At 41.9% G+C, this 27,821-nt stretch overlaps 1 protein-coding gene across 5 annotated transcripts in view; it reads right to left on the reverse strand.

Moving 5' to 3' along the window:
• The window catches only part of ttyh2 (tweety family member 2), a 225,484-nt gene that overhangs the window by 89,974 nt on the left and 107,689 nt on the right, over positions 1–27,821 (reverse strand). For all 5 annotated transcript variants that reach the window (XM_061931875.1, XM_061931872.1, XM_061931874.1 and 2 more), the window contains exon 3: positions 19,710–19,821. In XM_061931875.1, coding sequence (XP_061787859.1) covers positions 19,710–19,821 — 112 coding nt within the window. The remainder of the gene's footprint in view (positions 1–19,709; positions 19,822–27,821) is intronic.

The raw sequence follows: 27,821 nt of genomic DNA on the forward strand, positions 1-27,821 counted from the left end.
TAAAAATAAATAAAAAAATAGAGCCATCAAATAGCTAGAACTAGTATGCATGTATCTAAAAAAAAAAAAAAAAGAGTATTTTTTAAAAAGAAGGGTTTTTAAGCCTTTTTTTTTTTTTTTAAAGCATCCACAGTCTGTGGTGCCCTCAGGTGGTCAGGGAGAACGTTCCCCAGACTGGGAGCGGCGGAAAAAGGTCTCCCATTGATCGTAGGACTGTTTGAAAAGTACCGGTTCCCCATTTTTAAAAATGTATTTGTTTTATTAATTTAAAAAAAAAAAGGCATGACGGCATGCTGTCTTCACTGTCAAGGCTTGGTAAAAGGATAGGACTCAGATGCAGAGTAGGGAACTTAGACAGGCTTTTATTTTGACAGCTTCCTTTTCACCTCCAAAGTCAAGGATTACAATATCTATTATATCCAAAAACTAACCGGCAAAAAAGGTTCCAAAAAATAGGAACAACCAAAATTCGCTCCGAACGGAGGAAAACACAAAAGCAAAGACGAACTATAATTAATATATGCTATAAAATGTATAAACAAAAAACGCTCCAACAGGAGGAAGAAACAACAACTATGAAAAATTCTATACTATCTAATCTAATAAAGTATTAACAAAAATTGTCATTCAAAAATGTGAGGAAAGAATGAAAAATAACTGAAACTTACCACTTCGGCTGAATAAACTAAATAACAATAAATCACTCTGCTGAGGAGGAAGAAAGGAAAACTCAAAATAGCAACGAAGGGATTCAGAATCAAAGAACATAAGCACAAGACGAGGCAAGGCAAGACAAGGCATGGACATGGGCATGGATGCTAGAGAGCATGAATAAACGAAACAATCTGGCACAGAACAAAGGAAGGAGTGGGCTTATAAGACACATGAGGGTAATAGGGAACAGGTGGAAACAATTAGGGAATCGGGATGACGTCAGACTGATGACACAAAAGGAAGGGCAAGTGACCTGAAACGAGAGGAGAGTTACTTTTCAAACTAAAACATGCACATCACAAGACAGAAAAAACCAAGACAAGACATCCCTCACCGCGGTGTGACATTCACGTCGTGACATTGCTGGTTTTACGAGCAGAGGAGCATGTTCGGCAGCGCGCACACACACACGGAGTACTGCTTTTATATTTCCTGTATTTTATATTATTACTTTGAACTGTTTTATATTTTAATTTTTATCCTGTAAAGCATCTTTGAGTACGCTGAAAAGCGCTATACCAAATAAAATGTATTATTATTATTATTATTATTATTATTAATTACAAGCAGACACAGTGTGTAGACAGGCATTTTTGGCCTAAAAACTAATGATAAAGGTGAAGCTATAACACTGAATCGCCCTCGGGAAGAGGTGCTTTAAACCTAGCAGCTAACATCCATTGATTGATTGATTGATTGATTGATTGAAACTTTTATTAGTAGATTGCACAGTACAGTACATATTCCGTACAATTGACCACTAAATGGTAACACCCGAATAAGTTGTTCAACTTCTTTAAGTCGGGGTCCACGTTAATCAATTATCAATTCATCCGCAGTCAGCAGTGTTTTAGCTACTTCTAAATCACTAATCCTCGCTTTCATGGCGACAAATAAAGTAAGTTTCTTACAAGTATCATTATCACTGGAGGACGAGGAATAGCTAAACATGCTTCACTACACACCGTAGGAGGATACAATAGCTCACTGACAGCCACTGTAATGATACCAAGTACAACAGTGACGTGCAGTCACTAGAGGCAGGTGAGGCCCCGCCTCACCTGCCTCATGGAAAGAAAAAAAATGTAAAAAGAAAGATTTTTTATTAAATTGTTATATGTATCCAGTGATTATACTATAAAGTTATTTTCCATTTAACTTCACCCGTTTTAGATTATTTTTATTTAAAATCGCTGAATTTTCACATTTGCCGTTCAAATACTGAGAAGAGACGGTGCGGTGATCAGCAGCCAGTTGAGGCACGTCACTCAGTGCCTCACCATGGATTGCGGACTCGGCTAACTGCTGGTCTGCTGTGCAGTGAGACCGTATTGCTATGTGAATTATATTATACATTTCCATAGTTTAGTTAGCTGAGGTATATAATGTACAGTGTATTTTGTCAACAACTGTATGTGTGTAACGTATTTCTTGTGCTGAGCGATCATAAAACGGCTGCAAAAGACGCACTGGCTGAGGCTCGCCTCCTGCACCCCCGCCGTAGAATGCACGGCAACCCCTAACGGGGGTGTTATATCAACTAAAGCCCACGCTTAAACTTTCCACGTGCAAGATTGAATCTATTTAAAAAAGTTATTTCATAAGAAGCCAAAAAGTGCAAAAACAATGATGTTCGTGTTGGAGGAGTTGTGAATGACTGCAGGGCCACAACATTATGTACACCTGCAGACTGCAGGTGTACCTAATTCACAACTCCTCCAACACGAACATTATTGCTTTTGCACTTTTTGGCTTCTTATTAAATAACTTTTGTAACCTATTTTTATGGAGTTTCCTCTTTGTGATGTTAAGTTCCTGTTATGCGCTGCTATACAGTATATGCCTTGAGCTCTTATTTTGAAGGCGCTAAGAGCGGAAGTGATGACACGTTGGAGTGGAGCGGAAGTTTTTGAAAGAAGGTAAATAAAGTGGTCCTCGTGTAAACTGGAGCCTCCGTGTTTGTTATTTTGTAGTTTCATACAGTATAGGCGACATTTATAAACCCTCGGTTACACTTTTTTAAATAGATTCAATCTTGCACGTGGAAAGTTTAAGTGAGGGCTTTAGTTGATATAACACTCCCGTCAGGGGGTGCATTAATCCAGCACAACAGCGGCGCATGGACTTCATTTATAAGTAAAGGTAAGACCATAATAACGTTTTTTTTTTATTAATTGTGCTTTTATGTGTGCTACAGTTTGTATGTGTAAAGTTAAAGTTAAGTTAAAGTACCAATGATTGTCACACACACACTAGGTGTGGTGAAATGTGTCCTCTGCATTTGACCCATCCCCTTGATCACCCCCTGGGAGGTGAGGGGAGCAGTGGGCAGCGGCGGCGCCGCGCCCGGGAATAATTGTTGGTGATTTAACCCCCAATTCCAAGCCTTGATGCTGAGTGCCAAGCAGGGAAGAATGCTGGTATGAGCTTTCAAACATAACCCGTTAACTGCTGCCAGTCAAATGGTGAATAAGATACTCTTTAGGGTTCATATGTTTGTAAATCTGACTGATGAAGTAAGTGTCTCACCAGCCATCAACCTCACCGCACGTCACTGAAGTACAAGAGCGTATCTAGTCGATACTACATTGATGACATCGATATTTTTTATCGTCACTATTAGTACCGAATATGATTCATTAGTACCGCGGTTCTATACTAATACCCTAGTCTACAGGTATCTCTTATGTGTGACCGCCATCGAGGTCGGTAAGCACAACCAAAACCACTCCGTACATTAGGCACACCGGGTTATAAGGCGCACTTTCGAGTTTTGAGAAAATGAAAGGATTTTAAGTACGCCTTCTAGACCGGAAAATACGGTAATTTTGTAAACACTGACGGTTGGGTACAAAAATGTCATAACTTCAGGAAGTCCATATATGGTAACTTGTCGAATGTACCATTTGTCATTTTGTTTTTGTTGAAAATGGCAGCCAGAGAGTGTTTTTTGATGTGTAAAACTTGTGTCGCCAAACCAGAGTAAGACAACAAAGGAACTAGTTTTTGTTTTCCGGGGCGCTAAAGACTTGCTTAAAAACCAAAGGGAGAAATAAAGGATATTATGCCCTGTATACAACTTGAGAGGTGTGGAGTGTTTCAATAAAAGAGCAGTCCTAAGCCAAAAGAAAGACCATTTTAGCAGGAATATTTAAAAATATCTCGGTCCTAGGGGAGGGTTTTTTTTAAATTTTATTTTATTTTTTTATATTTTTTCATAAAGAAATATAATCATGTGTGCTTACGGACTGTATCCCTGCAGACTGTATTGATATATATTGATATATAATGTATATATTGTGTTTTTTATGTTGATTTAATAAAAAATACAAAATAAATACAAAATAAAAATCCATCCATCCATCCATCTTCTTCCGCTTATCCGAGGTCGGGTCGCGGGGGCAGCAGCCTAAGCAGGGAAGCCCAGACTTCCCTCTCCCCAGCCACTTCATCCAGCTCTTCCTGTGGGACCCCGAGGCGGGAGACATAGTCTTCCCAACGTGTCCTGGGTCTTCCCCGCGGCCTCCTACCGGTCGGACGTGCCCTAAACACCTCCCTAGGGAGGCGTTCGGGTGGCATCCTGACCAGATGCCCGAACCACCTCATCTGGCTCCTCTCCATGTGGAGGAGCAGCGGCTTTACTTTGAGCTCCCCCCGGATGACAGAGCTTCTCACCCTATCTCTAAGGGAGAGCCCCGCCACTCGGCGGAGGAAACTCATTTCAGCCGCTTGTACCCGTGATCTTGTCCTTTCGGTCATAACCCAAAGCTCATGACCATAGGTGAGGATGGGAATGTAGATCGACCGCTAAATTGAGAGCTTTGCCTTCCGGCTCAGCTCCTTCTTCACCACAACGGATCGATACAGCGTCCGCATTACTGAAGACGCCGCACCGATCCGCCTGTCGATCTCACGATCCACTCTTCCCTCACTCGTGAACAAGACTCCGAGGTACTTGAACTCCTCCACTTGGGGCAAGAGCTCCTCCCCAACCCGGAGATGGCACTCCACCCTATTCCGGGCGAGAACCATGGACTCGGACTTGGAGGTGCTGATTCTCATCCCAGTCGCTTCACACTCGGCTGCGAACCGATCCAGTGAGAGCTGAAGATCCTGGCCAGATGAAGCCATCAGGACCACATCATCTGCAAAAAGCAGAGACCTAATCCTGCAGCCACCAAACCAGATCCCCTCAAAGCCTTGACTGCGCCTAGAAATTCTGTCCATAAAAGTTATGAACAGAATCGGTGACAAAGGGCAGCCTTGGCGGAGTCCAACTCTCACTGGAAACGTGTCCGACTTACTGCCGGCAATGCGGACCAAGCTCTGGCACTGAGCAGGACTGCCACAATCAGACAGTCCGATACCCCATACTCTCTGAGCACTCCCCACAGGACTTCCCGAGGGACACGGTCGAATGCCTTCTCCAAGTCCACAAAACACATGTAGACTGGTTGGGCAAACTCCCATGCACCCTCAAGGACCCTGCCCAGAGTATAGAGCTGGTCCACAGTTCCACGACCAGGACGAAAACCACACTGTTCCTCCTGAATCCAAGGTTCGACTATCCGGCGTAGCCTCCTCTCCAGTACACCCGAATAGACCTTACCGGGAAGGCTGAGGAGTGTGATCCCACGATAGTTAGAACACACCCTCCGGTTCCCCTTCTTAAAGAGAGGAACCACCACCCCGGTCTGCCAATCCAGAGGTACCGCCCCTGATGTCCACGCGATGCTGCAGAGTCTTGTCAACCAAGACAGCCCCACAGCATCCAGAGCCTTAAGGAACTCCGGGCGGATCTCATCTACCCCCGGGGCCTTGCCACCGAGGAGCTTTTTAACTACCTCAGCAACCTAGCTGAGGTAGTTAAGGCAAAATAAAAATGATTTCTTCAATCGGTCCGTGGACTGTGGTTGGGGACCACTGCTATAGAGCAGTGTTTTTCAACCTTTTCTGAGCCAAGGCACATTTTTTGCGTTGAAAAAATGCGGAGGCACACCACCAGCAGAACTCATTAAAAAACAAAACTCAGTTGACAGTAAAAAGTCGTTGTTGCAATTGTTGGATATGACTTTAAAGCATAACCAAGCATGCATGACTATAGCTCTTGTCTCAAAGTAGGTGTACTGTCACCACCTGTCACATCACGCCCTGACTTATTTTGAGTTTTTTGCCGTTTTCCTGTGTGTAGTGTTTTAGTTCTTGTTTTGTGCTCCTATTTTGGTGGCTTTTTCTCTTTTTTTTGGTATTTTCCTGTAGCAGTTTCATGTCTTCCTTTGAGAGATGTTTCCCCGCATCTACTTTGTTTTTATCCTTCTTTGTGGGGGACATTGTCGATTGTCATGTCATGCCGTCTTTGCTCCACAGTAAGTCTTTGCTGTCGTCCAGCATTCTGTTTTTGTTGACTTTGTAGCCAGTTCAGTTTTAGTCTCGTTCTGCATAGCCTTCCCTAAGCTTCAATGCCTTTTCTTAGGGGCACTCACCTTTTGTTTATTTTTGGTTTAAGCATTAGACACCTTTTTACCTGCGCTCTGCCTCCCGCTGTTTCCGACATCTACAAAGCAATTAGCTACCTGCTGCCACTAGGGATGTCCGATAATAGCTTTTTGCCGATATCCGATATTCCGATATTGTCCAACTCTTAATTACCGATACCGATATATACAGTGGTGGAATTAACACATTATTATGCCTAATTTGGACAACCAGGTATGGTGAAGATAAGGTCCTTTTTTTTTTAAATTAACAAAATAAGATAAATAAATTAAAAACATTTTCTTGAATAAAAAAGAAAGTAAAACAATATAAAAACAGTTACATAGAAACTAATAATTAATGAAAATGAGTAAAATTAACTGTTAAAGGTTAGTACTACTAGTGGAGCAGCAGCATGCACAATCATGTGTGCTTACGGACTGTATCCCTTGCAGACTGTATTGATATATATTGATATATAATGTAGGAACCAGAATATTAATAACAGAAAGAAACAACCCTTGGTTGGTTGGTGCACTAGTTGTAAGTGTATATTTTTTTTGTTTTTGTTGATTTAATAAAAAAAATAAAATAATAAAATAAAAATTTTAAAAATGATACCGATAATAAAAAAAATGATACCGATAATTTCCGATATTACATTTTAAAGCATTTATCGGCCGATAATATCGGCAGGCCGAAATTATCGGACATCTCTAGCTGCCACCTACTGATATAGAAGAGTATTACATGGTTACTCTGCCGAGCTCTAGACACATACTTGCCAACCTTGAGACCTCCGATTTCGGGAGGTGGGGTGGTCGGGAGTGGGGGTGGGGGCGTGGTTAAGATATATATATATATAAGAAATACTTTACTTTCAGTGAATTCTAGCTATATATATATATATATATATAAATAAAAGAAATACTTGAATTTCAGCGTTCATTTATTTACACATATACACACACATAACACTCATCTACTCATTGTTGAGTTAAGGGTTGAATTGTCCATCCTTGTTCTATTCTCTGTCACTATTTCAGAACACACACATTATACAAATATACATTATAAAATCAATAAGAAAACGGGAGCTCTAATTTGGGAGTCTGAAATAGGATCAGAAGTTCCTATATAAACATTGCACACTCACGTCGCCTTTTTGTATTGATTACTGCAGCTGTGCACTGGATTCATTCACAAATACAAACTACAATCACAAACACTTTAGAGTGAGGCTCCACCATCAGAATGTGTACTTAAACTTATAAAGATCACATGGATATTATTCAGTGAGTTGATTCACCAAAACTAACCTGTTATACAGGAGGAAAAAGCACACAAGACGTTTCAATTGTTCACAGACTGGTCGCGCTCATCAGAATGACAAGACACTTCCGGTCTGCAGGTGATAGCATTCAATTGGGAAGAAACGCCCTACTGCCCCCTACTGACCAATGTGAATACTGATAAATGTGTAATGACAGCTCCAAAAACGAATTCAAACCACAAAATAAAATAAATAAATCAACACAAAAATGTGACACATTATGGGTGGGTCACATATGCATGTACAGTAGATGGCAGTATTGTCCTGTTTAAAAGTGTCACAACATTGCTGTTTACGGCAGACGAACTGCTTTACGGTAGACGAAAACTTGACCGCTGTTGTTGTGTGTTGTTACCGCGCTGGGAGGACGTTAATGAAACTACCTAACAATAAACACACATAAGAAACCAAGAACTCGCCGTCGATCATTAGCTGTTTATATGGTGGGAAAGCGGACGTGTGAACAGGCTGTCAACATGTCACTCAGGTCTGCCTGAATTTCGGGAGATTTTTGGGAGAAAATTTGTCCCGGGAGGTTTTCGGGAGAGGCGCTGAATTTCGGGAGTCTCCCGGAAAATCCGGGAAGGTTGGCAAGTATGTCTAGACAGCACCGATACCCAACAACAACACATCATTTGCAGATGCAGACTAGAGTTACTGGCTTGCAAAACATATTTTTTACCCCAAATAGGTGAAATTAGATCATCTCCCACGGCACACTAGTGTCACGGCACAGTGGTTGAAAAACACTGCTGTAGAGTACTGTAGATTGAAAAGGAGCCAAGAGCGACTAATTAGTATGTAAGCCTTCCAGTGTTGCGTTCAAGACACAAGAGTTTTGTACTTTACGCTATGCCAGAAATCTCTCTTAAATACTCCAACAAGACCTTTTTTTTTTTTTTATATCTCGCACACTTGGAAGAACAGAGCCGAGACAAGACCCCCGCAGGCACGGTACCCTCGGGATCTGGGAAAGAACCCTTCCACGCAGGCCCGGCCCTAACCAATCTGGCGCCCTAGGCAAGGTTTTAGGTGGCGCCCCCCCCCAACTTTTTTTTTTTTTTACTTACAACTATACCGAATATATAAAGGGGTGGAAAAGTGACTATTACCTGCAGGGCAAACATTAGCTAACCAGAAGGCAATAACAATGTAAACAAAAAACACCTGCTTAAAAGATCTAATACAAATGTCCCTGAGGAATGGAAGGTGGGAGTACTGGAATGACCTAACGTTACATTATTATTTTCCATAACAATTTAGCGCCCTCCACAATATTAACCCGACGTTAAAACAGAACTAGCTATTTATTGATTAGCAATTGCCGAATCATGTAACATTAGCTTAATGCTAAAAAGCCAGGTTACTATCACATTCTGTAACAGACAAATAATTTCATGTAGGCTAACGTTACCTACCTGCTACCTCTGTCTTTTCTCGTTCCTCCTCCTCTTCTTTTCTCTTTTTTCTTCCCTGGGCACCTGACAGTTTTGGCCGTTTTGACATCTTGTGTTGATTTTTTTGATGTGGTGACGTCCAAAAAGAGTCATGATACGGGAAGGGAGGGGGGGCGTAATGTTGTAACAAATAATATTTCTATTAAATAGGCTTTACTTTGCATTTTAATTAACGTGGGATTATTTTTTGTATTTAGAAATAATAATACCAACTTTTTTTTTTTTTTTTTTTTCTCCAACATTTGTGGCACTGGCGTGGCGCCCCCTGATGGACGGCGCCCTTAGCATTTGCCTATACGGCCTATGCCACGGGCCGGCCCTGCTTCCACGGTTCAAACCCCCTGAATCCTCACACCTGTGAATAATATATGGTCAACACACCAGCGATGAGTTAATAAGTCATCATCCCGCATCGTGGCTGTCAGCGACCCCCCCGCACCCCCCCTCCGGGTTGGTCCGCTGTCGAGGAATGTTAATGCAGACTAATACGCTGAGAAGTGAGGCAGAAAAGCAAAATATTTGCCCGGTGGCTCGGCGTGAAGCGTGCATTCCTCGCGCGCGCGGTCGAAGGTATGTGATGCATGGCGGCGTCAGGCATGAGATGGAGTGCAAAAGGGGAAACATCCGACTAATGAGGCGAGCTGCGGCTGCTAAGTGATTTCCAGAGATGACTTTTTCTTGCCGTCTGCCTCCGACTGATGCACTTGTCAGATAATTGACACGCGGCTGAGGTACTTCTATTTCTGGCTACACTTTGGCCTGTTTTTTTTTTCTGTAAAAAAACACGAAACTCTGAGAGGGAAGTTTAGATTGGAGCAAATGATTTTTTTTTAAAGGTCCCCTAATTACCGTATTTTTAAAATCCTTTCATTTTCTCAAAACTCAAAAGTGCGCCTTATAATATAATATAATATAATTTTGGTTGTGCTTACCGACCTCGAAGCTATTTTATTTGGTACATGGTGAAATGATAAGTGCGACCAGTAGATGGCAGTCACACATAAGAGATACCTGCAGACTGCAATATGATGGCAGTCACACATAAGAGATACCTGTAGACTGCAATATGATGGCAGTCACACATAGGAGATACGTGTAGACTGCAATATGATGGCAGTCACACAAAAGAGATACATGTGGACTGCAATATGATGGCAGTCACACATAAGAGATACGTGTAGACTGCAATATGATGGCAGTCACACGTAGGAGATACGTGTACACTGCAATATGATGGCAGTCACACATAGGAGATACGTGTAGACTGCAATATGATGGCAGTCACACATAAGAGATACGTGTAGACTGCAATATGATGGCAGTCACACATAGGAGATACCTGTAGACTGCAATATGATGGCAGTCACACATAGGAGATACCTGTAGACTGCAATATGATGGCAGTCAAACATAAGAGATACCTGTAGACTGCAATATGATGGCAGTCACACATAAGAGATACCTGTAGACTGCAATATGATGGCAGTCACACATAAGAGATACGTGTAGACTGCAAAATGATGGCAGTCACACATAAGAGATACCTGTAGACTGCAATATGATGGCAGTCACACGTAGGAGATACGTGTACACTGCAATATGATGGCAGTCACACATAAGAGATACGTGTAGACTGCAATATGATGGCAGTCACACATAAGAGATACGTGTGGACTGCAATATGATGGCAGTCACACATAGGAGATACCTGTAGACTGCAATATGATGGCAATCACACATAGGAGATACCTGTAGACTGCAATATGATGACAGTCACACATAAGAGATACGTGTGGACTGCAATATGATGGCAGTCACACATAGGAGATACCTGTAGACTGCAATATGATGGCAGTCACACATAAGAGATACGTGTAGACTGCAATATGATGGCAGTCACACATAAGAGATACCTGTAGACTGCAATATGATGGCAGTCACACATAACAGACACGTGTAGACTGCAATATGATGGCAGTCACACAAAAGAGATACGTGTAGACTGCAATATGATGGCAGTCACACAGAGGAGATACCTGTAGACTGCAATATGATGGCAGTCACACATAAGAGATACGTGTAGACTGCAATATGATGACAGTCACACATAAGAGATACGTGTAGACTGCAATATGATGGCAGTCACACATAGGAGATACCTGTAGACTGCAATATGATGGCAGTCAAACATAAGAGATACCTGTAGACTGCAATATGATGGCAGTCACACATAAGAGATACCTGTAGACTGCAATATGATGGCAGTCACACATAAGAGATACGTGTAGACTGCAAAATGATGGCAGTCACACATAAGAGATACCTGTAGACTGCAATATGATGGCAGTCACACATAAGAGATACGTGTAGACTGCAATATGATGGCAGTCACACGTAGGAGATACGTGTACACTGCAATATGATGGCAGTCACACATAAGAGATACGTGTAGACTGCAATATGATGGCAGTCACACATAAGAGATACGTGTGGACTGCAATATGATGGCAGTCACACATAGGAGATACCTGTAGACTGCAATAAGATGGCAATCACACATAGGAGATACCTGTAGACTGCAATATGATGACAGTCACACATAAGAGATACGTGTGGACTGCAATATGATGGCAGTCACACATAGGAGATACCTGTAGACTGCAATATGATGGCAGTCACACATAAGAGATACGTGTAGACTGCAATATGATGGCAGTCACACATAGGAGATACCTGTAGACTGCAATATGATGGCAGTCACACATAGGAGATACGTGTAGACTGCAATATGATGGCAGTCACACATAAGAGATACCTGTAGACTGCAATATGATGGCAGTCACACATAAGAGATACCTGTAGACTGCAATATGATGGCAGTCACACATAAGAGATACATGTAGACTGCAAAATGATGGCAGTCACACATAAGAGATACCTGTAGACTGCAATATGATGGCAGTCACACATAGGAGATACCTGTAGACTGCAATATGATGGCAGTCACACATAAGAGATACCTGTAGACTGCAATATGATGGCAGTCACACATAAGAAATACGTGTAGACTGCAATATGATGGCAGTCACACATAGGAGATACGTGTAGACTGCAATATGATGACAGTCACACATAGGAGATAAGTGTAGACTGCAATATGATGGCAGTCACACATAGGAGATACATGTAGACTGCAATATGATGACAGTCACACATAGGAGATACGTGTAGACTGCAATATGATGGCAGTCACACATAGGAGATACGTGTAGACTGCAATATGATGGCAGTCACACATAGGAGATACGTGTAGACTGCAATATGATGGCAGTCACACATAGGAGATACCTGTAGACTGCAATATGATGGCAGTCACACATAAGAGATACGTGTAGACTGCAATATGATGGCAGTCACACATAGGAGATACCTGTAGACTGCAATATGATGGCAGTCACACATAAGAGATACCTGTAGACTGCAATATGATGGCAGTCAAACATAAGAGATACGTGTAGACTGCAAAATGATGGCAGTCACACATAAGAGATACCTGTAGACTGCAATATGATGGCAGTCACACATAAGAGATACGTGTAGACTGCAATATGATGGCAGTCAAACATAAGAGATACCTGTAGACTGCAATATGATGGCAGTCACACATAAGAGATACCTGTAGACTGCAATATGACGGCAGTCACACATAAGAGATACGTGTAGACTGCAATATGATGGCAGTCACACATAAGAGATACGTGTGGACGGCAATATGATGACAGTCACACATAGGAGATACGTGTAGACTGCAATATGATGGCAGTCACACATAAGAAATACCTGTAGACTGCAATATAATGGCAGTCACACATAAGAGATACCTGTAGACTGCAATATGATGACAGTCACACATAAGAGATACCTGTAGACTGCAATATGATGGCAGTCACACATAAGAGATACGTGTAGACTGCAATATGATGGCAGTCACACATAAGAGATACCTGTAGACTGCAATATAATGGCAGTCACACATTAGAGATACGTGTAGACTGCAATATGATGGCAGTCACACATAGGAGATACCTGTAGACTGCAATATAATGGCAGTCACACATAAGAGATACGTGTAGACTGCAATATGATGGCAGTCACACATAAGAGATACGTGTAGACTGAATTATGATGGCAGTCACACATAAGAGATACATGTGGACTGCAATATGATGGCAGTCACACATAAGAGATACGTGTGGACTGCAATATGATGGCAGTCACACATAGGAGATACGTGTAGACTGCAATATGATGGCAGTCACACATTAGAGATACTTGTAGACTGCAATATGATGACAGTCACACATAAGAGATACGTGTAGACTGCAATATGATGGCAGTCACACAAAAGAGATACGTGTAGACTGCAATATGATGGCAGTCACACATAGGAGATATGTGTAGACTGCAATATGATGGCAGTCACACATAAGAGATACATGTAGACTGCAATATGATGGCAGTCACACATAAGAGATACGTGCAGACTGCAATATGATGTCAGTCACACATAAGAGATACCTGTCAACTGCAATATGATGGCAGTCACACATAAGAGATACGTGTAGACTGCAATATGATGGCAGTCACACATAGGAGATACGTGTAGACTGCAATATGATGGCAGTCACACATAAGAAATACCTGTAGACTGCAATATGATGGCAGTCACACATACGAGATACGTGTAGACTGCAATATGATGGCAGTCACACATAAGAGATACCTGTAGACTGCAATATAATGGCAGTCACACATTAGAGATACGTGTAGACTGCAATATGATGGCAGTCACACATAGGAGATACGTGTAGACTGCAATATGATGGCAGTCACAAATAAGAGATACCTGTAGACTGCAATATGATGGCAGTCACACATAAGAGATACCTGTAGACTGCAATATGATGGCAGTCACACATAAGAGATACGTGTAGACTGCAATATGATGGCAGTCACACATAGGAGATACGTATAGACTGCAATATGATGGCAGTCACACATAAGAGATACGTGTAGACTGCAATATGATGGCAGTCACACATAAGAGATACCTGTCAACTGCAATATGATGGCAGTCACACATAAGAGATACGTGCAGACTGCAATATAATGGCAGTCACACATTAGAGATACTTGTAGACTGCAAGATGATGACAGTCACACATAGGAGATACGTGTAGACTGCAATATGATGGCAGTCACACATAAGAGATACGTGTAGACTGCAATATGATGGCAGTCACACATAAGAGATACGTGTAGACTGCAATATGATGACAGTCACACATAAGAGATACATGTAGACCGCAATATGATGGCAGTCACACATAAGAGATACGTGTAGACTGCAATATGATGGCAGTCACACATAAGAGATACATGTAGACTGCAATATGATGGCAGTCACACATAAGAGATACGTGTAGACTGCAATATGATGACAGTCACACATAAGAGATACGTGTAGACTGCAATATGATGGCAGTCACACAAAAGAGATACGTGTAGACTGCAATATGATGACAGTCACACATAGGAGATACGTGTAGACTGCAATATGATGGCAGTCACACATAAGAGATACGTGTAGACTGCAATATGATGACAGTCACACATAAGAGATACGTGTAGACTGCAATATGATGGCAGTCACACATAAGAGATACGTGTAGACTGCAATATGATGACAGTCACACATAGGAGATACGTGTAGACTGCAATATGATGGCAGTAACACATAAGAGATACGTGTGGACTGCAATATGATGGCAGTCACACATAGGAGATACGTGTAGACTGCAATATGATGGCAGTCACACATAAGAGATACCTGTAGACTGCAATATGATGGCAGTCACACATAAGAGATACATGTAGACTGCAATATGATGGCAGTCACACATAAGAGATACGTGTAGAATGCAATATAATGGCAGTCACACATAAGAGATACGTGTAGACTGCAATATGATGACAGTCACACATAGGAGATACGTGTAGACTGCAATATGATGGCAGTCACACATAAGAGATACGTGTAGACTGCAATATGATGGCAGTCACACATAGGAGATACGTGTAGACTGCAATATGATGGCAGTCACACATAAGAGATACGTGTAGACTGCAATATGATGGCAGTCACACATAAGAGATACCTGTAGACTGCAATATGATGGCAGTCACACATAAGAGATACGTGTAGACTGCAATATGATGGCAGTCACACATAAGAGATACCTGTAGACTGCAATATGATGGCAGTCACACATAAGAAATACGTGTAGACTGCAATATGATCACAGTCACACATAGGAGATACGTGTAGACTGCAATATAATGGCAGTCACACATAGGAGATACCTGTAGACTGCAATATGATGGCAGTCACACATAAGAGATACCTGTAGACTGCAATATGATGGCAGTCACACATAAGAGATACTTGTAGACTGCAATATGATGACAGTCACACATAAGAGATACGTGTAGACTGCAATATGATGGCAGTCACACATAAGAGATACCTGTAAACTGCAATATAATGGCAGTCACACATAAGAGATACCTGTAGACTGCAATATGATGGCAGTCACACATAAGAGATACGTGTAGACTGCAATATGATGGCAGTCACACATAGGAGATACCTGTAGACTGCAATATGATGGCAGTCACACATAAGAGATACCTGTAGACTGCAATATGATGGCAGTCACACATAAGAGATACCTGTAGACTGCAATATGATGACAGTCACACATAAGAGATACGTGTAGACTGCAATATGATGGCAGTCACACATAAGAGATACCTGTAGACTGCAATATGATGACAGTCACACATAAGAGATACGTGTAGACTGCAATATGATGGCAGTCACACATAAGAAATACGTGTAGACTGCAATATGATGGCAGTCACACATAAGAGATACGTGTAGACTGCAATATGATGACAGTCACACATAAGAGATACGTGTAGACTGCAATATGATGGCAGTCACACATAGGAGATACGTGTAGACTGCAATATGATGGCAGTCACACATAAGAGATACCTGTAGACTGCAATATAATGGCAGTCACACATAAGAGATACCTGTAGACTGCAATATGATGGCAGTCACACATAGGAGGTACGTGTAGACTGCAATAAGATGGCAGTCACACATAAGAGATACGTGTAGACTGCAGTATGATGACAGTCACACATAAGAGATACGTGTAGACTGCAATGTGACTCAAGTAAAAAACACCCACATTTTATATCTGACCCCTTTAATGCTCAGTCGTTCACACACAAACCCCAACGCTTGATGTATTGTCGAAGCATAACGGCTACCCTAGTCAGACGTACTGTGCTTCAACATACGGTATGATTATGGTGTGTGTATAAGTACTTGAAGATGATGTGTAAAACATCATCTATGCAACATTTTGACCAAAGAACCACCATCACATTTTATGTAGACCACAAGGAAGTCTTTTACATTTTGAAAAAAAATAATATGACCCCTTTAATGCGCCTTTTGTATAAAAATAGACCTGACTAGACCCGCCTTATAACCCGGTGCGCCCTTAATAAGGAAAATACAGTACTTTTAAAAAGTAACTACATTACCAAAAATAGTAATGGAATTACTAACACAACTACTCTTTAATAAATGTCATTCATTACTGGGGAAAGTATTTAATGTGTTAGTAGAAAAAAAATACAACATTAAATAATCTGGAATATGCAGTTGAGAGACGTTTCATGAGAGCAGAGTGTGTGTGCCTTTTAAAGTGACGCGTGACGAGCAGGTTTTTTGCTTATTGTGTTTGTTCTGGTCCAATAATTGACTGTAATATTATTTTCTACATGTTCGTAGTATGCCAGTTAGCTTGTTCTTATACGTTTTGTACTTCTATATAATGTATTCTTCTTTTTGCAAGCATTTTTCAGTCCTTTTTGTCATCCAAGGTTGATTACTTTTCTTTTGCTTCTCACTAAGTTGTTTCAATGGACAGTGTTTGTCATAAAGAATCCCGAAGGTATTAAAAAAATATATACCATATGCATCATCTACATCATTTTCACTGTATAAATTGTCCCGGCTCTGTTTTCTCACATTATTTTTGAAAGCTGTCATGCTTTGTTCTGTACAATGTTCGTCTTTTTGTCGTTTCTGTCAGAGATGATGAAAACTGGCAGATGATCACTGATGTCGGGTATTGGCAGGCCACTTGTGCTATTGTTATCGAAATCGTTAGTAAAAATATTATCAATCGCTGTGTCCTGAGATTCTGCTCGGCCTTGTGATTTTAGGATATAAACTACCGTATTTTCCGCACCATAAGGCGCCCTGGGTTATAAGCCGCGCCTTCAATGAACGGCATATTTCAAAACTTTGTCCACCTATAAGCCGCCCCGTGTTGTAAGCCGCATCTAACTGCGCTAAAGGAATGTCAAAAAAACAGTCAAATAGGTCAGTCAAACTTTAATAATATATTAAAACCAGCGTGATGTGGGCGCAAATGGAATCGTATATCAACATGGACGAAGCTGCGTGAAAAAAGCCACCCGGCCTCTTCGCGTAAACTTAAACTTACCTTAACCACTCGCTCATCTTTTCTTCATCCATCCCTTCGAGTTAGCTTTTATGATGACGCCGGCTGGAAAGGTCTCTTTTGGCAAGGTCTTCCTTTTGAATATCACCATGGGTGGAAGTTTCTGGCCATTAGCATGGCAAGCTAGAACCACAGTGAAGGATGACTTCTCATTCCCTGTGGTGCGAATATTCACCGTACGTGCTCCCGTTGTATCCACAGTGCGGTTCACAGGAATATCAGTTGCTGTGAAATAGTAATCCGTGTGCGGATGGAGAGATTGCGTCTTTTCATGAACCGGATCCCTGTCGCTTTGTAGGAGCCATTTTGTGGTCTTTACAGATGTAAACACACAAAGGAAATGATAATATCCGCGCGCTTTTTCTTCATCAACGCGGGCGGGTGGTTGCTTACAGTAGAAGAAGAAGCGCTTCCTGTTCTATGGGGGCGGGTGCTTACCTTGGCGGTTGCTTGCGTAGAAGAAGAAGCGCTTCCTGTTCTACCGGGAAAAAAGATGGCGGCTGTTTACCGAAGTTGCGAGACCGAAACTTTATGAAAATTAATCTTAATATTTATCCATATATAAAGCGCACCGGGTTATAAGGCGCACTGTCAGCTTTTGAGAACATTTGTGGTTTTTAGGTGCGCCTTATAGTGCGGAAAATACGGTAATTGTTTTACTTATGTTTAAAAATTTTTTTAAAACAATTGGTGTGCTTCAATGGTCCACAAATGGCATTGTCGGTGTGCAGGTTTGTCACTTCTTTGACCTGTTGTTCATTATTCCCCTGTAGTAGTAGTATGTATGTGTTGTTTGCTGTGTGATGTTGCCTCCCCCTACTGTATCGGTTGTTGCTTTCATTAGTAAAACGTTGCTTGTAGCACTGTTGCTAAACCTTTTAGAAAAGATCATAAAAGAGTGACTCAAAAAATGTCCGCTCGCACTGGGATGCTGATTGGCGGGATGGTTGTATTTTCAGCACTTTTTTTTTTTTTTTGGTCCTGTCCAGCTTCTCAGGCAAATCATATAGTTGATGTTCAGATTTAATTTACAAAAGAGAAGTGAAGGATACTTCTCTTGTTGCCTTATTTGTATTTGACTTTATTAAATGTATTTATATTATCATTTAGTGCAGCCGGGCCGGAGCAGGAGGGGATAGAAAGAGGAAAAAAGGAAGACAGAGGGGGGAAATTTTGGGGACAAGACACAGAGACAAAAACAACAATAACAACAATAGAGTAACATCAACAAAAACGACATGTACAAATATGATAGTAAAAGTGATAGAAAAGAAGCAGTTAGTGAAATAAATAATAATACAGAAATGACAATTAGCATTATTACACTACAAATAGAGCAATACAAATACCAATAGAAATAGCGCTATTGATAATGAACAACACCCATAATGTACCTCTATTATCAACAATACAGTTGTTCGAATGCAACAATACATATACGTAATGATAACTAGAGATACAAAAGAATGCAGAAAAATGGAAGGGGAAGAAAGAGAAGCAAGCTATATTAACCTTGTAGATTGTTATAGTAACAATAGGTTCAGCACTTCGAATATTTCGAATAATCCTCGCTCCTCAGATTTAAAAAAAAATGCCTTTTTCTTTATATCATAGCGGGTCACAACCGGCGTTATTAGCAGCTTAAGCTAGAGAGAAGCAGTGTGAGCAAGGGAAAGACGCCAGAAAAGTAGTTCCTCTGCGTTAGCTCTCACGATAATATTATCGCTCAAGCTCGGTTAACATGCAGGTCAAGGCGTGTGAATGGAGCGTTGTTGGCGGCTTCAAGATGAATCCCAAACGCTTGCATTCTTAGCTGCCTCGCACTAGCAGTTTTTCACGATTTAGAACACACTTTGAAGGGAAATACCTGTTTTGATCACTCACATAGGGATTGTGGATAGCCAAATAAACCCAAACTCCAATGATTGTCATAGCAAATCAATGCATTTTATAAGACAACACGAACTGAGCGGCGATGTTGGATTTAAAAAAAAAAACGGGCAGAAAGCACTCGCCGACGCTAACGTCAACAATCCAAGGCCGTTGTGTTTTACTTACCAGGCTGTCCACGCCGCCCAGCGTGTTGTTGGCGTTGTACAGGGAGTAGGTCAGCTGGTACACGCCGTCGTTGGTCTCGCTGTTGCCGTAGAAACCCACACCGACTGCGACGCTGCAGAGACAGAAGGTCGCATGTTGTGGACTCGGTCATTTGTGTACGTTCGTCACATTTATATGAAGTACGTACAAACCAGGAGTGGGTTTCAGACTGCTGTGACGCTTTGCGATAATGATTCATCGTAGATCAATATTCCACTGACGCTTTAGTCCTAACAGGATTTTATGACTATGTCTCTTAGTCCGATAGTAAAAAATGAGATATTACAATATCTCCTCATTTTAAAGCACGGCTTTCACTGATGAAATGGGTCCCCAGGCGAGGACCGGCGAGAAACTGCCCAGGAAAAGCCCCAAAGACGCTCAACACTTATGAATCTTTCCATGAAAAAGACTCCACAATCAACAAAATTACCTGCAAAATGTCTTCACATCTTGCAAAGAGGTGATGGTGAGGCAAAAAGGCAGATGTGGGACCAAGTCATTGTTTTGCAAGTCACAAGTAAGTCTCAAGTCTTTGCCCTCAAGTCCGAGTCAAGTCCCGAGTCAAGACAGGCAAGCCCCGAGTCAAGTCCAAAGTCAAGACTGGAAAGTCTCAAGTCAAGTCCTAAGTCATGCATTTTGAGTTTCGAGTCCTTTCAAGTCCTTTTAACCACAGACTAATATATTAACACAAATTGTGTATGCTTTTCAAACGCTGTATTTATTTATTAAAACAAGTGCATTTTAAATTGCAGGAAAGAAAATTGTGCTGACATTGCACTTTATAATAGCACTATTAACCAGTCATTTTAAACATTAACTCATTCCTTTACAGAACAAACACATTGAAAAATAAAGTGCAAATGTACTTATTTGTACAAAAGTGTTAACATTGAAAAAACATGACATATACGTGAACATAACGAAAAAGTTGTACTTTTTATATGTCAGGGCCCTATGCTGCATTGCATTTGCAAAAGACCAAATTAGCCAAGAGTCTGTCAGTCATTTGTGCACGATGGGGGCGTAGTATGATGCCACCATGGCTGAAAACTCGCTCCACTGGAGCACTGGAGGCAGGCACTGCCAAGACTCTCATGGCCACTCGGAACAGTGAAGGAAGAGTCTTCATGTTCAATGCCCAGAACAAAAGGGGAGAGAGAGTTGTTTTGGGTTGGTGCACTACTTGTAAGTGTATCTTGTGTTTTTTATGTTGATTTAATTAAAAAAAGAAAAAGAAAAAAAATTATTTCTTGTGCGGCCCGATACCAATCGATCCACGGACCAGTACCGGGCCGTGGCCCGGTGGTCGGGGACCACTGAGGTAAACAACCAACAGTATGTCAGAAAGCTAGCTAAAACGGTACACATATTCATAATATAGTATACATTTTAACTGACCTTTATTTTACTATTTTTGTCTTTTTTTAGGTGGCTAAAATACACGGTGCTGCTGACCGCCGTCTAACGTTACGTGTGATATGTTGACTAACGTAACCCTGCTTAAAAAAAATCACTGAACAAAAAGTATGAATAAGGTAGTGAACTGCAACAGATTCCCGTGTTTGCAATAACGTTATAACGTTAGCAGTGAGTTTACAGCCTCACTGATTTAACTACACAGCAAATAAAAGTCACGTTACTTAGCCAATAAACGTTATCTTACATTCAAAACTTACCGTTCTTTGTGCAACTTCAAATGCCGGACGAAGTTGGAAGTTGTTGCCTCTCCATCAGTAATTTTCGAACCGCATGTGTTGCATACTGCAAACCGTTTTGTGTTGACCACCTCGTAATTTTTATACCCAAACGAAATTATTTTAGGTATCATTTTTTGTTCACTGGCTTGTGGTTTGGACATGTCTTCTTTGTTGGTTGTCCTGCAATTTGATTGGATGAATGCTGTGTGATGAAAACAAAGTAGATGTAATTTGATTGGCTGTTGTACTGAGACCACACCAGCTGACACACGCAACGCTGATAGACAAGTACACAATGAAAAATACGGAGCGCTCCCGAATAACTTTTTCATCTTTGGGTTTTGGGGAAAGTAGCAAGTCATGTCAAGTCATGTCAATTCAAAAGGCTCAAGTCCAAGTGAAGTCACAAGTCATTGATGTTAAAGTCTAAGTCGAGTTGCAAGTCTTTTTACATTTTGTCAAGTCGAGTCTAAAGTCATCAAATTCATGACTCGAGTCTGACTCGAGTCCAAGTCATGTGACTCGAGTCTACACCCCTGCAAAAAGGTATGAACCAAGACGACAAATAATACAAACCCCAAAAGAAGTGAAGTTGTCACCTTGTGTAAATGGTAAATAAAAAGAGAATACAATGATTTGTTAATCCTTTTCAACTTATATTCAATTGAATAGACTGCAAAGACAAGATATTTAACGTTGGAACTGGAAAACGTTGTTATTTTCTTGCAAATATTAGCTCATTTGGAATTTGATGCCTGCAACATGTTTTAAAAAAAGCTGGCACAGACTGAGAAAGTTGAGGAATGCTCATTAAACACTTATTTGGAACATCCCACAGGTGAACGGGCTAATTGGGAACAGGTGGGTGCCATGATTGGGTTTAAAAGCAGCTTCCATGAAATGCTCAGTCATTCACAAACAAGGACGGGGCGAGGGTCACCACTTTGTCAACAAATGCCTGAGCAAATTGTTTAAGAACAACATTTCTCAACCAGCTATTGCAAGGAATTTTAGGTATTTCACCATCATCAAATATCATCATAATATCATCAAAAGGTTCAGAGAATCTGGAGAAATCACTGCACGTAAGCGGCAACGCCCGTGACTTTCGATCCCTCGGGCGGTACTGCATCAAAAAGCGACATCAGTGTGTAAAGGATATCACCACATGGGCTCAGGAACACTTCAGAAAACCACCGTCAGTAACTACAGTCGGTCGCTACATCTGTAAGTGCACGTTAAAACTCTACCGTGCAAAGCGAAAGCCATTTATCAACAACACCCAGAAACGCCGCCGGCTTGGCTGGGCCCGAGCTCATCTAAGATGAACTGATGCAAAGCGGAAAAGTGTTCCGTGGTCTGACGAGTCTACATTTAAAATAGTTTTCGGGAAACTGCGGACGAGGAAAAGAACCATCCGGATTGTTATAGGCACAAAGTGTAAAAGCCAGCATGTGTGATGGTATGGGGGTGTATTAGTACCCAAGGCATGGGTAACTTACACATCTGTGAAGGCACCATTATCCTCTAAAGGCCTTAGTGGCCACATGCGTGGACAGCACCTTTTAGCTCTTATTTCCAAAATTGTGTACACTACTGAATTGGGGTCTTATGGCCACTTATGTGGACACTTATACTGCCATCTGGTGGTGTCCGAAGAGTATAACATACAATGGAATTTGGAAAAAAAAATAGAAATTTGCATGTCACTACACATGAAGTACACGTTTGTGCACTTACGGACTAAGTACATCATATTAAAAGATGATTTTTTAGTTTTTATTCTAATTAGGGTCCAATAAGCCAAAATAGCTAAGATAAATTAAAAAAAGCATGTAAACAAACAGCTGTTTAATGCTGAAAGGTACATACAGGTTTTGGAGCAACATATGTTGCCATCCAAGCAACGTCTTTTTCGTGGACGCCCCTGCTTATTTCAGCAAGAACAAGGGGATGGGTCAAATGCAGAGGACACATTTCACCACACCTAGTGTGTGTGTGACAATCATTGCTACTTTAACTTAACTTTAACTTTACACATACAAACTGTAGCACACAAAAAAGCACATTTAATAAAAAAACTTTATTATGGTCTTACCTTTACTTATAAATGCGCCGCGTTGTGTTGGATTAATGAACCCCCTGATGGGAGTGTTATATCAACTAAAGCCCTCACTTCAACTTTCCACGTGCAAGATTGAATCTATTTAAAAAAGTGTAACCGAGGGTTTATAAATGTCGCCTATACTGTATGAAACTACAAAATAACAAACACGGAGGCTCCAGTTTACACGAGGACCACTTTATTTACCTTCTTTCAAAAACTTCCGCTCCACTCCAACGTGTCAAAATTCCGCTCTTAGCGCCTTCAAAATAAGAGCTCAAGGCATATACTGTATAACAGCGCATAACAGGAACTTAACATCACAAAGAGGAAAGCCCATAAAAATAGGTTACAAAAGTTATTTCATAAGAAGCCAAAAAGTGCAAAAACAATAATGTTCGTGTTGGAGGAGTTGTGAATTAGGTACACCTGCAGTCTGCAGGTGTACCTAATGTTGTGGCCCTGCAGTCATTCACAACTCCTCCAACACGAACATTATTGTTTTTGCACTTTTTGGCTTCTTATGAAATAACTTTTTTAAATAGATTCAATCTTGCACGTGGAAAGTTTAAGTGTGGGCTTTAGTTGATATAACACTCCCGTCAGGGGGTGCCGTGCATTCTACGGCGGGGGTGCAGGAGGCGAGACTCAGCCAGTGCGTCTTTTGCAGCCGTTTTATGATCGCTCAGCACAAGAAATACGCTACACACATACAGTTGTTGACAAAATACACTGTACATTATATACCTCAGCTAACTAAACTATGGAAATGTATAATATAGTTCATATAGCAATACGGTCTCACTGCACAGCAGGCCAGGAGTTAGCCGAGTCCGCAATCCATAGTGAGGCACTGAGTGACGTGCCTCAACTGGCTGCTGATCACCGCACCGTCTCTTCTCAGTATTTGAACGGCAAATGTGAAAATTCAGCGATTTTAAATAAAAATAATCTAAAACGGGTGAAGTTAAATGGAATATAACTTTATAGTATAATCACTGGATACATTTAACAATTTAATTTATATTTTTTCTTTTTACATTTTTTTTCTTTCCATGATGGCAGGTGAGGCCCCGCCTCACCTGCCTCTAGTGACTGCACGTCACTGGAACATGCTATACGTTTACCAAACAATCTGTCACTCCTAATCGCTAAATCCCATGAAATCGTATACATCTAGTCTCTTACGTGAATCCATCCATCCATCCATCTTCTTCCGCTTATCCGAGGTCGGGTCGCGGGGGCAGCAGCCTAAGCAGGGAAGCCCAGACTTCCCTCTCCCCAGCCACTTCGTCCAGCTCCTCCCGGGGGATCCCGAGGCGTTCCCAGGCCAGCCGGGAGACATAGTCTTCCCAACGTGTCCTGGGTCTTCCCCGCGGCCTCCTACCGGTCGGACGTGCCCTAAACACCTCCCTAGGGAGGCGATCGGGTGGCATCCTGACCAGATGCCCGAACCACCTCATCTGGCTCCTCTCGATGTGGAGGAGCAGCGGCTTTACTTTGAGCTCCCCCCGGATGACAGAGCTTCTCACCCTATCTCTAAGGGAGAGCCCCGCCACCCGGCGGAGGAAACTCATTTCGGCCGCTTGTACCCGTGATCTTGTCCTTTCGGTCATAACCCAAAGCTCATGACCATAGGTGAGGATGGGAACGTAGATCGACCGGTAAATTGAGAGCTTTGCCTTCCGGCTCAGCTCCTTCTTCACCACAACGGATCGATACAGCGTCCGCATTACTGAAGACGCCACACCGATCCGCCTGTCGATCTCACCATCCACTCTTCCCTCACTCGTGAACAAGACTCCGAGGTACTTGAACTCCTCCACTTGGGGCAGGGTCTCCTCCCCAACCCGAAGATGGCATTCCACCCTTTTCCGGGCGAGAACCATGGACTCGGACTTGGAGGTGCTGATTCTCATCCCAGTCGCTTCACACTCGGCTACGAACCGATCCAGCGAGAGCTGGAGATCCTGGCCAGATGAAGCCATCAGGACCACATCATCTGCAAAAAGCAGAGACCTAATCCTGCAGCCACCAAACCAGATCCCCTCAACGCCTTGACTGCGCCTAGAAATTCTGTCCATAAAGGTTATGAACAGAATCGGTGACAAAGGGCAGCCTTGGCGGAGTCCAACCCTCACTGGAAACGTGTCCGACTTACTGCCGGCAATGCGGACCAAGCTCTGACACTGATCGTACAGGGAGCGGACCGTCAAAATCAGACAGTCCGATACCCCATACTCTCTGAGCACTCCCCACAAGACTTCCCGAGGGACACGGTCGAATGCCTTCTCCAAGTCCACAAAACACATGTAGACTGGTTGGGCAAACTCCCATGCACCCTCAAGGACCCTGCGGAGAGTATAGAGCTGGTCCACAGTTCCACGACCAGGACGAAAACCACACTGTTCCTCCTGAATCCGAGGTTCGACTATCCGGCGTAGCCTCCTCTCCAGTACACCTGAATAGACCTTACCGGGAAGGCTGAGGAGTGTGATCTTACGATAGTTTGAACACACCCTCCGGTTCCCCTTCTTAAAGAGAGGAACCACCACCCCGGTCTGCCAAACCAGAGGTACCACCCCCGTGAATGAGATAAATAATATTATTTGATATTTTACGCTAATGTGTTAATAATTTCACACATAAGTCGCTCCTGAGTATAAGTCGCACCCCCGGCCAAACTATGAAAAAAACTGCGACTTATAGTCCGAAAAATACGGTAACACAGTGGTAAAAATGCCCCTGTGACAACTTTTTTGCGATGTGTTGCTGCCATTAAATTCTAAGTTCATGATTATTTGCCAAAAAAAAAAGTTTCTCAGTTGGAACGTTACGTATCTTGTCTTTGCAGTCTATTCAATTGAATATAAGTTGAAAAGGATTTGCTGACAATACGTGGACTATGGCGGCGCAAATTACTGCGAGGATTGCTTTCCCAAGATGCAAACGAACTGGACCGGACATGGCGTGAAGGTAGATCATACTTGCCAACCTTGAGACCTCCGATTTCGGGAGGTGGGGGGTGGGGGTGGCGGGGGGCGTGGTTGGGGGGCGTGGTTGGGGGCGTGGTTAAGAAGGGAGGAGTATATTTACAGCTAGAATTCCCCAAGTCAAGTATTTCATATATATATATATATATATATATATATATATATATATATATATATATATATATATATATATATATATATATATATATATATATATAAAATAAATACTTGAATTTCAGTGTTCATTTATTTACACATATACACACACATAACACTCATCTACTCATTGTTGAGTTAAGGGTTGAATTGTCCATCCTTGTTCTATTCTCTGTCACTATTTTTCTAACCATGCTGAACGCCCTCTCTGATGATGCATTCTGCTTCGTCTCCTTGTTGTGTGCGCAGTTGTGCACTGCACTCTCTAAAAGCCCTAGATGTTAATGTCACATATGCATGTACAGTAGATGGCAGTATTGCCCTGTTTAAGAGTGTCACAACATTGCTGTTTACGGCAGACGAACTGCTTTACGGTAGACGAAAACGTGACTGCTGTTGTTGTGTGTTGTTGCCGCGCTGGGAGGACGTTAATGAAACTGCCTAACAGTAAACCTGGAGGGGGCGTGGCCTCCAGCTCCGCCTGAATTTCGGGAGATTTTCGGGAGAAAATTTGTCCCGGGAGGTTTTCCGGAGAGGCGCTGAATTTCGGGAGTCTCCCGGAAAATCCGGAAGGGTTGGCAAGTATGAGGTAGATACATGATTTATTTTTACACTAACAAAAAGAACAAACTAAAGGTGCGCACAAGGCGGCGGTACAAACTTGGCTAAGAAACAGAAACTAGAACAAAGGCAAAACTATGAACATAAAACAAACAGCACTTACTGTGGCATGAGCAGAGCATGAAACTATGAACAGACATGAGTATCAAAGGTAGCATGGGTAGCAGAAGCAATGTCACCAGACAGACTGCCTGGCAACTGAAAGCTTAAAGCATACTTGCCAACCTTGAGACCTCCGATTTCGGGAGGTGGGGGGTGGGGGGTGGTCGGGGGCGTGGTCGGGGGTGGGACGGGGGCGTGGTTGGGGGCGTGGTTAAGATATATATATATATATATATAAGAAATACTTGACTTTCAGTGAATTCTAGCTATATATATATATATTTTATTACATATATATATATATATATATAAATAAATAAAAGAAATACTTGAATTTCAGTGTTCATTTATTTACACATATACACACACATAACACTCATCTACTCATTGTTGAGTT

Source organism: Nerophis lumbriciformis, linkage group LG39, assembly GCF_033978685.3.
Source record: "Nerophis lumbriciformis linkage group LG39, RoL_Nlum_v2.1, whole genome shotgun sequence".
In the NCBI taxonomy this organism is placed as follows: Eukaryota; Metazoa; Chordata; class Actinopteri; order Syngnathiformes; family Syngnathidae; genus Nerophis; species Nerophis lumbriciformis.